We start from the raw sequence: 14,809 nt of genomic DNA, 5'->3' as shown, positions 1-14,809 counted from the left end.
GAGCGCCTTCCCTCATTCCCGAATCAGGAAGCCGAAAGTGGCTATCATTGAAATGCAAATGTGGTTACAGATCGTAAATTTGACTAAAATGTTTATTGAAAACGCATTTATTAAAAATAAACATTACTCACTTTTTAAGTTTTACGTGAAATTCTGTATTTCCTTGTTTGCTGAATGAATAGGAATTGAAAAAGGTTATAAAAAAAATTTTTCCAGGTAATATCCCGACACTGTATCTATCGTGGATACGCACCCATTTAGTCCCTATATATTTGCAGTGCCAAGCTTCAAACACGCACATACAAATGAACAAACAAACAAGAAGAAATATAAGAAGAATATATAGAATAGAATAGAAGTGTCGGCGTTGAAGAAATAGGCCCATGGCCTGTTGCCGATTCTTGAACTTTTCGTGACTTGATTCACAAGGNTTAGCAACCGTCCTGGCCTGACCTTTGATAGTGTTCATCCAAAAACCTTGCACGAAGAGACTTTGCTGCTCGACTGGAGAGAAACTCAAGTGACACCATTGTTTTAAAAAATGCGACAAGAGTAGCCTCATGAACTATCGCCCTGTGAGTCTGACAAGTGTTGTTTCCAAGGTAATGGAATCTGTTGTGTGGGAAAGGATTATCGATTACTTGACTTTTAACCATCTCCTATCAGAATGTCAACATGGCTCTATTGCCAGTAGATCCTGTGCCACTAGCCTCCTGTCTACGTCGAACGATTGAATTTGCCAACTGGGCGAATGGGAGCCATTGGATGCGGTGTACCTTGATTTTGCCAAAGCATTTGACAGTGTTCCGCATGAACAGCTGTTGCGTTATGTAAAGTCTATGGGAAAAAGGGTTTCGCTGTAATAATATGCTTTCCATAATTATGAGAATGAATGCTATACATTTCGGTTCATATACAAGTATCGCAATTAAAATTAATGGACGCATTACATACCAATAAGTACTTCAATTTTCTAAATTAAAACCGTAAAATTTTTAGGCTTTGAACTAACATGCTGACTTGATGAATCCATATATTGTATGTGTCCAACTGGGCTTCTGGTTTGCCTCAAATCGCTAACAACAAGCTTTAAAAATAACATTAAATGCCTGCTACGGCAGGAATTGTCACGTATTTATATATAAAAACATTTGGTTTATAGGGTTAGGCGTTCAAAAACAAAGTTCCTTGGGTAGAAACTTTTTCTTGATATGTAGCGGTTATAACCTCTAAATGAAAGAGTGAAATTTTCCCGCCAAAATCAGCCCTACGGTGAAGTGCGTGTTGTGTGTATTTATGTAAGACGCAATCGATTGCCTTTAAATTAAAGAAAAGATGGATGTTGCTGAACTCCAAACTGGTCAGGCGCAGGTCAAAGATGAAGTGGGGGATCGCTGTCAAAAGCTTTTTCAAGATTTTCTCGAAGAGTAAGTACCTAACATATAAAATTTAATCTTGATAACGATGCCCACTAGTGTAGTAGGCACCACTGTAGACTGTACAGACTACAGACCTGTTATTCTATTCCATACTTTTGTTTGTCTGATGCCCAAAAATTCTATCATAAGAGCACGATTCAATTTTTAGTTGAGATATAAATTTGTATACATTCATTATTTTTGCTTACATTTTATTCATTGAAAACTTCATTATGTATAAATTTCATAGTGGCAAATTGGTTTAAATCTTTAGTAAATGAAGAAATTGGTTTAAATCTTGAGTAAATGAGGGAATTGAAATTGAACTGATTCTAAAATAATCTCTGGTTTGCCACTATGTTAAAATAAATACCCTACAAATAGCAGCAAAAACATTTGTCTTCACTTTACAGGTACCTAATTGAAAAGGCAATGATGTATTTTTTACATTTATGTTGAAGAAATAACAGCTAAAATGCAGTCTGACATGACTGCAAGTGCGCAAAAATGCAATCAACAAAACATTTTGGTCTGCTCATGAGGCAGAATATTTGGCTTTTTTTCAGAAGGCACCCCAAGATGTGCTATGCTAACTCAAGGGCATAAGGGCATTGAAGTTTAGCTTGAGTAAGCTATTACAGTTTTCTAAATAACTTGATTAAATGATTGGTATTAGAGAGCATTGACTTGAAAAGGTATGCAATTTAAGGCTGATTGATGATAAATTGGATCCTATAAGAAGGTTTAAAGAGGTTGATGGAAAATTTGGAAAGAAACCAGCCCCTAGAGTTTAAAAGCCTTACTTCATCTTGCTCTACACATTCATTTATAATTTAAATCTAAACTTTGAATTTTTTGTCTACACAAATAGCAATGAATGATTTTATTAGACCTGTAATTCTATCTGGCCTTGAATTGTAGGTAACCAATGTATGTGTAATTAGTTAAGGATGTCATCAATTATTTGTGGAGTCATTATTATCTGAATATTTACAATATTCATAATTTTTGTGGTAATTTACAAACCTTGTTTTACAGATTTCAGGAGGAGGGTGAAATCAAATACTTGGATGAGGCTCGTGATCTTGTCAAGCCGGAAAGGAACACGCTAGAAGTCTCTTTTGCTGATATTGAAAAACACAATCACAACTTAGCCACAACTATCATCGAAGAATATTACAGGTGAGTTAATTTGTTACATACCTACCAGTGATCTTGCCTCATTGCTTATAGTAACATTCACTTGTTTTGTTGGTGGCTTTGTATCAAAATAGTTGCACACTTGCACTGTAAGATGAAAGCCATTCTACTTGGAATAACCATGATTATAGTTGCCAATCAATTCCATAATAAGAGAAAATAATTTTCAATTGATGAGTGATATTCTGTGAGTAAGCATAAAATATTGGGTAGGTCATCTTTGTTATTGTTTGATTTACATTGGCTAATGGTGTCTGGTTAGTCAACCTGGTCAGTGTTTCAACTATGTCCAAAACTAAACCAAGTTTTGACTTGGAACTTCGGAAGAGTATTCCAATAAATTATAAAAGTGACAGAGGGATTGTTACTCATGCTGTGGGTTCTTGAAGACATCACTGTGGAGATCACTGTCATTTTATTTACTATGCTGGTGCAGCTCCTGTACATTTTTGTATATATAAACTTGTAGACAGAGTTAATTGAGAAAACTGAATTATTTTCTGGCAGACATTTTTTTTTTATTTTAAAAGAAGTGTTGGGTGATTATAGTGTTAAACAAAATGTGTTTTCCTTCAAAAATTTTTAGCAAGACTGCCTCTGGTAATACGATATCAGTGCATTTGTATGTAGGTATATAATAGAGTGATTGCATTGCAAAATTTAGTATCATTGTTTGTATACAATAAATTTTTATTTTCCTTCTCTCCCGAGATCAAATTTGCTCCTCATTGTGAGGGTTTCATTGTTTTGACAAATAAAGAGCAATAAAAAGCAATTTCTTGATTCTATCTTTTTACTGTTTGTTTCAGGGTTTATCAGTTTTTGTGCCGTGCTGTTCGTAACTTTGTCCGTGATCATGCCGAGATTGCTGTTGAGAAGGAGTACTACCTCAGCCTTGTTGAAGTGCCTACTCGACACAAGATCCGAGAGCTCACCACACAAAAAATTGGGACGCTTGTCAGAATATCTGGTCAAGTGAGTTTGCTGTTGATCATTGTTTTGGGATGTCGAGTAATTAATTACATTTTATTTTGTAGCTTGTGGTCACACACGTGATGTTATTAGTCTGCTTGCAATGCAAGTGCGCAAAAAATTCAAAAGGGAAGTAAACAAGTGAATTCACTACCTATATCATTCACCATTTTGGGCGCCAAAACAAATGATGGAGCCTGTCTCTAAAACGTTTTTATGGAGATATTGTGGATTTACTTCACATTTCTTTTGCATACTAGGCATCTGATTTTGATTTTTTTAAATGATTTTAAAAAAAATTAAATTGTGTCAATGTTAATTAGTATAAATTTGCAAGATTACTAATGTGCAGCATTTCTCAGGTTGTGCGGACACATCCTGTGCACCCAGAGCTTGTGTCGGGTACTTTTGTGTGTCTTGACTGCCAGACGGTCGTCAGGGACGTGGAACAACAATTTAAGGTAACTACCTAACTTTTTTTTTTGTTGGAAACCAAACCATTCTATTGCAATTTGTTTAAAAATACTTTGAACAACATGAAAGTGTGTTCTAAGTTCTAAGAATGCGTACAATGCTTAATACCAATGTGAAATAGCGATGTAATTGAGTCACAATCAGCAAGGTAATTACTGCCTTACTTACAGTACACCCAACCCAGCATTTGCCGCAACCCCGTGTGCAGTAATCGTGCCCGCTTCTTACTGGACACAAATAAAAGCAGTTTTGTGGACTTCCAGAAAGTTCGTATTCAAGAAGTCCAGGCTGAGCTGCCTAGAGGCTGCATCCCAAGAAGGTAATTCCTCTTGTATTCTTTTTATGAATTAATAACTTCAATAATAGAAATGTTAGAGCACCTCGTCCATTATCTTCTTGGAATAACTTGTCAACGCTAATACTCAACTTTGAAAGGATTTTTACTTTCTCTAAGAAAGTCCAGATGTTAAGCTTTGATGGGCATCCCATCATATTATTTTCTTGAACTGTTTAGTAGATTTTTTGCCCCTGTACTGTTTTTTGCCCCCTACTTTACTACTTACTCTGCTAGATTTTTTTTCACGAACCTGCCTTTTTGGTCACTCTTTGCAGTGTGGAGGTCATAGTCCGGGCGGAGGCCGTTGAGAGAGCACAAGCTGGCGATCGTTGCGACTTCATCGGCACGCTCATCGTTGTGCCTGACGTGGCTTCCATTAATTTGCCTGGAGCTCGAGCTGAAAGCAGCGCTCGTCATGCTGGAGGACGAGGTTCGTTATTCAAGTTGCTATTGTCATAAGAATATTTGATTTGCTTACCTTTCAGTCAATTCTAGTCGGATTAAGCGCGTTTTGAGATGTATTTTCAGCCTTTTTCATAGTTTTGCACAATTTTTGACATCTATTTAAGAATAATTCCATTTATTATTTATTGTATTGAATGATTTTCTTCTGAGCAACTTTATAAGGCTTCATTTATAAATTAACTTTGTTTGAACTGGGTTTGGAAAGCATAAGTATATAATTGCAAATAAAATAGTAGTTATCTCAACTTGACCGAGGGAAATCTTTAGGATTACACAAAGTTATATATGGTACGGTATGTTCGTCATACGGCAATTTCTGCATGGAAATTGGACATGAATTAAGAATTTCTTTAATATAATAATAATTAATAGTAATGAATATTGCTTGGCACCAGATGAGAGTGAAGGAGTGACGGGTCTAAAGGCCCTTGGTGTACGTGACTTGCACTACCGCATGGCCTTCCTTGCCTGCTCAATCACACCTACCAACCCTAAGGTACAGCATTATTTTGCCTTACATTTATTACTAAATTAACCATCAAATAAATAATTTGTATAATTTTTGTTGAAGCAGGTAAATTATCTTATAGTGATATGTGTTCCTTTCGTTAATTATACTCGTGTGTTATGTTCTTTCTTCCTCTCGTTTATTATTATTGTTGAACATGGTTGTCTTGAGATGGAAATTCTATATTTAATTAAACTTATATTTTATGCTATATTTCTATTGTTGCTAGGCACTTGATAACTTAATTATAATTACAAACATTGTTTCAATATATATGGGGTTGCTTAATTTCCTTCCTATGTTTTACTCGTGTAGTTTGGAGGTAAAGAAATACGTGGAGAGGAGCTCACTGCTGAGACCATTAAGCAGCAAATGACCGACTTGGAGTGGAACAAAGTGTATGAAATGTCGCGCGACAAGCACCTCTACCAGTCCCTTATTACGTCCCTCTTCCCAACCATTCACGGCAATGATGAAGTCAAGAGAGGTGGGTTATCTCGTGCTAAGTTTTTTCTTTATTTCTTAAAGACTACTGGAAAAAATTCATTGCTGAGAAATGCGTTAATTATATATTTGCACAGCATCTCTTGCAACGTTCTCTTGAACTGGGTAATTTTTGTATTGAATTCAATTTAATATATGCATTGTTAGAAAGGATTTAAATGTATATGTGAATTACACCACTATTTTGTGCATCAAGGACTCTAGTTTTGTTGTCATCTGTTTTGGCCACCTAGACAATTTACTGTTTGTAAGTTTCATTTCCCGAATCGTTTATGTTCAGGCATTTTGCTGATGATGTTTGGAGGCGTGCCTAAGACTACGAATGAGGGAACCTCTCTGAGGGGTGACATCAACGTTTGTATTGTGGGGGATCCCTCGACCGCCAAGTCACAATTTCTCAAACAGGTTCGTTATAGTGATGTCTCTGATATATTTTCCTGTAGCCACGTTTTCCTTTGAACTGAAATGGCAGTACTTTATGAAATCTTTTTAGTTCTTATTACATCGAAACTTCATTCAGGAAAATCCACCGCCTAATACTAGAGAAAAATGTCTTCTGTTTAGTTTTTTGTCTGGCTTAGCATTCACATCAATGAAGTTTCTTTTTTTCTGCAATTTAGTTGATAATAATTCTATAACTCAAGTTGAGATGATAACTCTACGAGGCATAAAAACAATATATTTCAAAACTACTAGACCCATTGCATCATATTTAGCAGCAATTAATTTTTGTGCCCACACCTTTCCTCACGCTCAACAGGTGGCAGATTTCAGTCCTCGCGCTGTGTACACTTCAGGCAAAGCGTCCAGCTCTGCCGGTCTCACGGCAGCTGTTGTTAAAGATGAAGAATCTCACGAGTTTGTTATTGAAGCTGGAGCTCTGATGCTGGCTGATAACGGCGTCTGCTGCATCGATGAGTTCGATAAGATGGATCTCAGGGACCAAGTCGCCATTCACGAGGCAATGGAACAGCAAACCATTTCCATCACCAAGGTGAGTTGACCATCATTTCCATCATCTTAATACTCACATTAATTTGCATTGCGTTTGCTCCGTTTTTTTTTCTTCAGAAATTTTTAACTATCGTTTTGATAGTTTTTTTTACAAAGAGCTGATAATTATCTTGTAATTTTTGATACTACAAACGCTGTGGTTTTTGGAGTTGACACCAATGGTCGTTTCATGCCCAGCTCATTATTGGTTTTAATCGTGTCAATCAATTACAAGTTATTCACTAATTTCGATTAAATATTTGACATGTTTTGATGAATAATGCCTTTCTTACTCCAATTATGTATGTTACTTGCAGTTTTAACCTGTAAAATTTCCATGACATTACATATTGTTTTAAACTTGATTCCATCATCCCGTGTACCAGCATAAACTTAACATTATTTATAATTTTGTGTATGTCTTCTGTCCACAGGCAGGTGTTAAAGCCACGCTCAACGCCCGCACATCAATTTTAGCCGCCGCTAACCCCATCGGCGGGCGCTACGATCGCACCAAGAGCTTGCGCCAGAATATCGCTCTGTCGCCGCCCATCATGTCCCGCTTCGACCTCTTCTTCATCCTGGTCGATGAATGCAACGAGGCAAGCACTACCTTTTTGTTTAAGTTCTTAAATTTGTGTAGTTTAATGTGAATGAACAAATTCGACATTTCAATGGTCTTTTTTTTTTAGATAATTTGCCTAGCGACGATATACTTCGTGACTAGTTCGTTGTAGTGTTTTCACATAGATTTATGTTCACTTTGATGTATGTTCTGCAGGTTGAATTTTATTCTATTTCTTGTAATGTGCTCACATAAATTTAGGTGTTGCAGGTTGAATTTTAATCTACTCCTTGTAATGTGCTCACTTGCATTTATGTGCTGCAGGTTACTGACTACGCCATCGCGCGACGAATTGTTGATCTTCACAGCCATGTGGAAGAATACGTCGAGCGCGTGTACTCCTTGGAGGAGATCCAGCGCTACATCATGTTCGCTCGCCAGTTCAAGCCCAAGCTAAACAAGGTACTGTTCCATTTCTTGCCATTGGTGCATCCAAATTAGCTATCGCTGATTTTTTTATGTAAGATTTTAAGTAATTTTCAATTTATCGGTGTTTGAGAAAAAAATCTCTGGGTATTGGGCTCAATTTCTCAGACCAGAACAATTTGAAGTTTTGAGATAATATGATTTCTCATCAGTTAATCGTAACAAAAGTTTCTAAGTTGTATGCTAGGACTGAATATTGCTGTATCTCGTGCATAACAGGAAGCTGGGGAGTATCTCGTGGAACAATACAAATGCCTAAGGCAGCGCGACGCCACTGGATCCAGCTACAGCTCGTGGCGTATCACAGTGCGGCAGCTCGAGAGTATGATTCGTCTTGCTGAGGCTATGGCCCGTATGAACTGCTCTGACGAGGTCAGTTTAATCACCGTTTGGTTTTTGTTTCTTCCCATTCTTTTGAAAATAAATGCTCCACGCGCATTCGCTAAAGATGGTGGACGATTTTTTGTGATTAGATTATCTTGCTGGACTGATAGATCGCTGTGGTTGGAATTACTTATAATAATTTATGACCGGTAACCTGTGTTGTGGTCTCAGGTGCAACCGAAGCACGTGAAGGAAGCGTATCGTCTACTCAACAAGTCCATCATCCGCGTGGAGCAGCCTGACGTTCATCTAGAGGAGGACGAAGGCATTGATGACCAAATGGATGTCGATGCTCCTGATGAGAATACCGTTCCCAATGGGCAATTGGCTGCAGGTGAAGACTGCCTCAATGTTCTTTATAAATATGATTTATAAAAATAAATAATATAATGATATTTGTAGCAAAATTATTCAACTCAATGCATGGAAGAAGAATTTTTGTTGTACCTATTTATACTTTGGTTAAGTTTCTTGTTAATAGCTATTATATTATTTTCTTTTAGCCTCAAAATTTCGGTTCTAACTACATTCGTGATATGTCTTGCAGAAACAGCTGTCCATTCTGATGCCACTGAGAAGACTGGAGGAGCGGCTGCTAAGAAAAAGCTTAAGCTTTCCTACGAAGATTATCGCAATCTGAGCAACGTGCTCATTATCCATATGAGGCAAGAGGAAGCCAAGCTCGAGGAGTCTCCGGATTCGAGGGACTCAATTTCTGGTCTGAAGAGATCTGCTCTCATCAACTGGTACCTCGAGGAGGTGGCCAACGATATTGACTCTGAAGCTGAACTCATTGAGAAGAAGATGATGGTTGAGAGGGTCCTTGACCGTCTCACTTATCACGTGAGTATTAAGGATAAACTAAGATTTATATCGTAATTGTTGCTAAATCACATCATACTAACATGTTTTTCAATTAATATTAATTTGTTATATTTAACTGATATTTTTCATTAATCTTGCTCCTTCGTCCAGCTGAGGACCGACCATCCTCACTCTCCCATGGCCACGGCAGGCGCGAGATGGGGGCAGCTCCCCCGAAATTGGGCGCCACCGTTCACCAGCCACACATCGCTCTCTGTGGCGTCGCATTGTTGAGGGCAGCAGCAACAAAAGAGTCGCCGCAAGGATGCGGTGACTCTCTTCCCTTCTTGAGGGCGGCGTCCTACCCCTGCCCCGATCTTGGGTGAGTTGGGTCTCACCCCAGTCCATCACTGAGAGGATATCCCAGCGACTGGGGTCGTCCGAGCCTCGCCAGACTGACATGATTAGACAGACCAAAAAGAGTATTCCATGAGCCTTCTAAGACAAGCCATTTTAGTTTAATCACATTTCGAGTAAAAAATCGATGATGTCAACGAGAGTCTTTTGTTCAGATTTTATATAATTCGGTACTGTGAGTACGAGTGGGAACAACAAACCCCTTTACATTTCAGCTTGTAGCAGCAGACAATTTTATGGCTAATGAATGGTACATCGGGCTAATAACAATCGTAGTTTTAATCTCAAAGTTGTTCTCGCTCATAAAATTACAATGTAATTGATTCCCAAGCTAAAGTCGTTTATATTTTTCTTTACTTGTACGATAGTTCGAAATGCAAGACAAACGAGGGTTTTTCTGATTTAAAAGTAGATCAACGAAAGACATACTCTGATGAAGGCAAGACTAACGTTCTTAATCAGTTCTTTAGTACGAAGCGTTTTCCCAGATGAAGACTCGAACGTTATTCCAGCTATTGAGGAGCGCCCAGTCGGCTCGAAGTTAACAGGTTCTGAAATAAACGAAGAAGAGGTTCTCCAGTGCCTGGTTGCTCTGAATCCCGACAAGTCATGTGGACCAGAAGGCTTTTACCCAAGATAGCTCAAATAATTAGCAACCGTCCTGGCCTGACCTTTGATAGTGTTCATCCAAAAACCTTGCACGAAGAGACTTTGCTGCTCGACTGGAGAGAAACTCAAGTGACACCATTGTTTTAAAAAATGCGACAAGAGTAGCCTCATGAACTATCGCCCTGTGAGTCTGACAAGTGTTGTTTCCAAGGTAATGGAATCTGTTGTGTGGGAAAGGATTATCGATTACTTGACTTTTAACCATCTCCTATCAGAATGTCAACATGGCTCTATTGCCAGTAGATCCTGTGCCACTAGCCTCCTGTCTACGTCGAACGATTGAATTTGCCAACTGGGCGAATGGGAGCCATTGGATGCGGTGTACCTTGATTTTGCCAAAGCATTTGACAGTGTTCCGCATGAACAGCTGTTGCGTTATGTGAAGTCTATGGGAAAAAGGGTTTCGCTGTAATAATATGCTTTCCATAATTATGAGAATGAATTTACCCCGCCGGTCAAAGTAACCCCATTTTACGGTACCGTAATAACTTGAGATGTATCCTTTTACTATTCTGATTGGAGCTTGGCAATTGAAATGATTTTTGCTACGAATACAAGTTGTGGTTTAATATGGTACTTAATCTTGACAGGCAAATAAAAATGGAAAAACACATTTTTTTAAATTGTGTTCTATGATGGTTTGGAGGAGGCTACACTAGCTGTAGCTGGTGACATCGGCTGACTGGACAGACTTGGATTTGCCCCTAGCTCAACCACAGAATCAGATTCATCGATCTTGCCTTAAGCTATCTCCTTAAACAACAAGTTTGGAAAGAAATATCGACAACATTTTAAAATACAACAAAATTTTAGCTGGAAAAAATATAATAGTTTGATCTTCAAAAAAGAACTTGAAATATCCATGTGCAAATCCATCAATTTCTGAATAATCCATTTTCTAAATAATGTTAAAGAAGCCCAAGTGTTTGATAACAATTCAGGAAACTGCGCAATTGTGAAGATTTCCTGGTGTCGTAGCACAAAATTTTACTAAAGGCAGAGATAATCTTATACTAGCTTTAGTGTTATTAGGAATATCTTACCAGGACTCCACTACACTGTCTACTACGTAATTGGCCGACTAATCTAGACACTGCGTCTCCACTCCCTATGCGCTCCACGGCGCCTGAATTCGTTCTGAACGCGTAAGAAACTTGACTCATATTTGTACGGTTCCCATAAGTGCCATCAAAGCCTTGGTTAAGACTTGAGAGTAGCATTTTTGACTCGATACTTAGCCATGCATACATCGACAGGTTTGCGGTATTTGTCGGACCACTAATTAACTGCCATGAATTTGAAACAAGAACCAACACCAGGGGCAACGGCTATAAACTAAAAAAACTGCGCTGCAACTTCTCCACGCAACAAAATTTCCTCTTGCTTTGAATCACCGACATGTGGAACAGCCTCTCCAATGACATCGTTGGCGCTCCAAGTATGAATGCGCTCAAGAACAGACTAGATAAAGCTATGGAAAAATATATGTTCAGATTTGAAATGCCTAGCACCATATCGAACCCGGTGGAAGTCTAGTACCTGGTAGCTACTTGAAACTATTGTCAGTCATGAAAATATCCGGTCAAATGAAACAATATTAGATCTTCTGTGAACAAGGCATGAAAAGGAAACGAATCGGCGACAGGCCACATCAGGCCTACACTTAAGCGCCGAGATCAATATGTTATGTTATGTTATGTCAGTTAGTCAGACAAATTTTGCTAAATCTGCAATTAACTCAATTTAACTGGTAACTGTCTATGGCCCTATTAGCAATAAAGGGCTAACTTGTCATTCTTCAACCCATGTTTTCGAAATGATTCGTATCGTAATCAAAAAACTTGTTTGGTCTTGAATAATTAAGACAAATCTCGTCTCGTTATGTCTCGTTTCAAATCTGTCTGTCTCGTCCCGGTTCACAATTTACTGGGACACGAGTTTTAAAGTCCAGGACAGAAGTTTTGTCTCGGTTCATACGTTTATTCCAGGACAAATTTTACACTCTGTCCCGTTATTTTTTCCCGGAATTTTCTCGTCTTGTTTCGTCTGTCCCGGTTCATTTCGAGAAAATTATTTCAAGACGCAGGAGTCTTAATTGCTTCATCTGTTGCTTTAACCAATTACCATCCTTAAAGTGCTTCATTTTAGGACCTTCTTAGGTAGGATCCCAATTTTTCCCTAAAAAAATTCAATTCACCAACTGCCTTAGCCTTAATTTATTCATTTTTATTATGATTTTGAATTCACGGATGTAGTTATTGATACTGTCAAGCATAGAATCTACTCCTTGTAATGTGCTCACTTGCATTTATGTGCTTCAGGTTACTGACTACGCCATCGCGCGACGAATTGTTGATCTTCACAGCCATGTGGAAGAATACGTCGAGCGCGTGTACTCCTTGGAGGAGATCCAGCGCTACATCATGTTCGCTCGCCAGTTCAAGCCCAAGCTAAACAAGGTACTGTTCCATTTCTTGCCATTGGTGCATCCAAATTAGCTATCGCTGATTTTTTTATGTAAGATTTTAAGTAATTTTCAATTTATCGGTGTTTGAGAAAAAAATCTCTGGGTATTGGGCTCAATTTCTCAGACCAGAACAATTTGAAGTTTTGAGATATCATGATTTCTCATCAGTTAATCGTAACAAAAGTTTCTAAGTTGTATGCTAGGACTGAATATTGCTGTATCTCGTGCATAACAGGAAGCTGGGGAGTATCTCGTGGAACAATACAAATGCCTTAGGCAGCGCGACGCCACTGGATCCAGCTACAGCTCGTGGCGCATCACAGTGCGGCAGCTCGAGAGTATGATTCGTCTTGCTGAGGCTATGGCCCGTATGAACTGCTCTGACGAGGTCAGTTTAATCACCGTTTGGTTTTTGTTTCTTCCCATTCTTTTGAAAATAAATGCTCCACGCGCATTCGCTAAAGATGGTGGACGATTTTTTGTGATTAGATTATCTTGCTGGACTGATAGATCGCTGTGGTTGGAATTACTTATAATAATTTATGACCGGTAACCGGTGTTGTGGTCTCAGGTGCAACCGAAGCACGTGAAGGAAGCGTATCGTCTACTCAACAAGTCCATCATCCGCGTGGAGCAGCCTGACGTCCACCTAGAGGAGGATGAAGGCATTGATGACCAAATGGATGTCGATGCTCCTGATGAGAATACCGTTCCCAATGGGCAATTGGCTGCAGGTGAAGACTGCCTCAATGTTCTTTATAAATATGATTTATAAAAATAAATAATATAATGATATTTGTAGCAAAATTATTCAACTCAATGCATGGAAGAAGAATTTTTGTTGTACCTATTTATACTTTGGTTAAGTTTCTTGTTAATAGCTATTATATTATTTTGTTTTAACCTAAAAATTTCAGTTCTAACTACATTCGTGACATGTCTTGCAGAAACAGCTGTCCATTCTGATGCCACTGAGAAGACTGGAGGAGCGGCTGCTAAGAAAAAGCTTAAGCTTTCCTACGAAGATTATCGCAATCTGAGCAACGTGCTCATTATCCATATGAGGCAAGAGGAAGCCAAGCTCGAGGAGTCTCCGGATTCGAGGGACTCAATTTCTGGTCTGAAGAGATCTGCTCTCATCAACTGGTACCTCGAGGAGGTGGCCAACGATATTGACTCTGAAGCTGAACTCATTGAGAAGAAGATGATGGTTGAGAGGGTCCTTGACCGTCTCACTTATCACGTGAGTATTAAGGAAAACCTAAGATTTATATCGTAATTGTTGCTAAATCACATCATACTAATGTTTGTCAATTAATATTAATTTGTTATATTTAACTGTGATATTTTTCATTAATCTTGCTCCTTCGTCCGGCATATCAAGATTGGATTTTTGTAAACCCGTCATTCAAAATCATGGCAGGAGAATGTTTACATAATAACATTGATAAAAACTTCCTTTTGATTTCCACGATATATGGAACTATATAGTGGAAACTATATTCCACTTCCTTTTGATTCAACTATATTCTATGTGTCATGCGTGAGTTGTCAGCTACCGTCATTTAGGATATCTGACGTATTTTTCAGGATCAAGTGATCATTCCCCTGACCCGAAGTGGCCTGAAACAGTCGAGTGCCGCCACGGACGAGACAGAAGATCCGATGCTCGTTGTGCATCCAAATTATGTTGTTGATGCCTAACCTTCCATTTTACAATCCGCCTATTTTACTTGCTGTTACGGCATTAACGAACTCTCCCTTCAATTTCTGATGGTCTTTAATGCTTAAGTTTCACTTAAATTTAATGTACAAATTTTTATACTGAATATACTATATTCTACGGTTCAAATTGTCCTTAATATCCACGCTTATCAAGAGACAACTGGATCAATGAAGTCCGAATTTATTTCCGTATCTTTTATCCAATGTAATGGAAATTCTTTCTCTAATTTGAAAATGAATCGCTTAATTTTGCCTGCTGTATATTCGGTATGTGAAACTTCGTATCTTTATTAATTATCTTTATTAATTGAATCATGGCGTCGAACATAACACGACGGAAAGAAAAAGATTTATATTCATATTCGAGCTTATAATTATCAGTTGGAGTATTCCTTATGCTTGTGATATTTAAGTATCACGG

General features: G+C 38.3%; 1 protein-coding gene across 1 annotated transcript; it reads left to right on the top strand.

Moving 5' to 3' along the window:
• The first annotated feature begins 1,254 nt into the window (after positions 1-1,254).
• Positions 1,255-14,508, top strand: LOC108679224 (DNA replication licensing factor MCM6). The gene is made up of 20 exons (XM_018167823.2): positions 1,255-1,427; positions 2,457-2,600; positions 3,428-3,593; positions 3,953-4,051; positions 4,235-4,383; positions 4,677-4,831; positions 5,262-5,362; positions 5,690-5,861; positions 6,159-6,283; positions 6,639-6,872; positions 7,306-7,473; positions 7,761-7,898; positions 8,142-8,294; positions 8,478-8,640; positions 8,854-9,149; positions 12,518-12,655; positions 12,899-13,051; positions 13,235-13,397; positions 13,611-13,906; positions 14,254-14,508. Exons 1-20 carry the CDS (start codon positions 1,336-1,338, stop codon positions 14,365-14,367), a joined length of 3,219 nt encoding a protein of 1,072 aa, XP_018023312.1. The 5' UTR covers positions 1,255-1,335; the 3' UTR covers positions 14,368-14,508.
• The last annotated feature ends 301 nt before the right edge of the window (positions 14,509-14,809 follow it).

Source organism: Hyalella azteca, unplaced genomic scaffold (genome assembly GCF_000764305.2).
Source record: "Hyalella azteca isolate HAZT.00-mixed unplaced genomic scaffold, Hazt_2.0.2 contig7133, whole genome shotgun sequence".
In the NCBI taxonomy this organism is placed as follows: domain Eukaryota; kingdom Metazoa; phylum Arthropoda; class Malacostraca; order Amphipoda; family Hyalellidae; genus Hyalella; species Hyalella azteca.
This window is presented reverse-complemented; position numbering and strand designations above follow the sequence as displayed.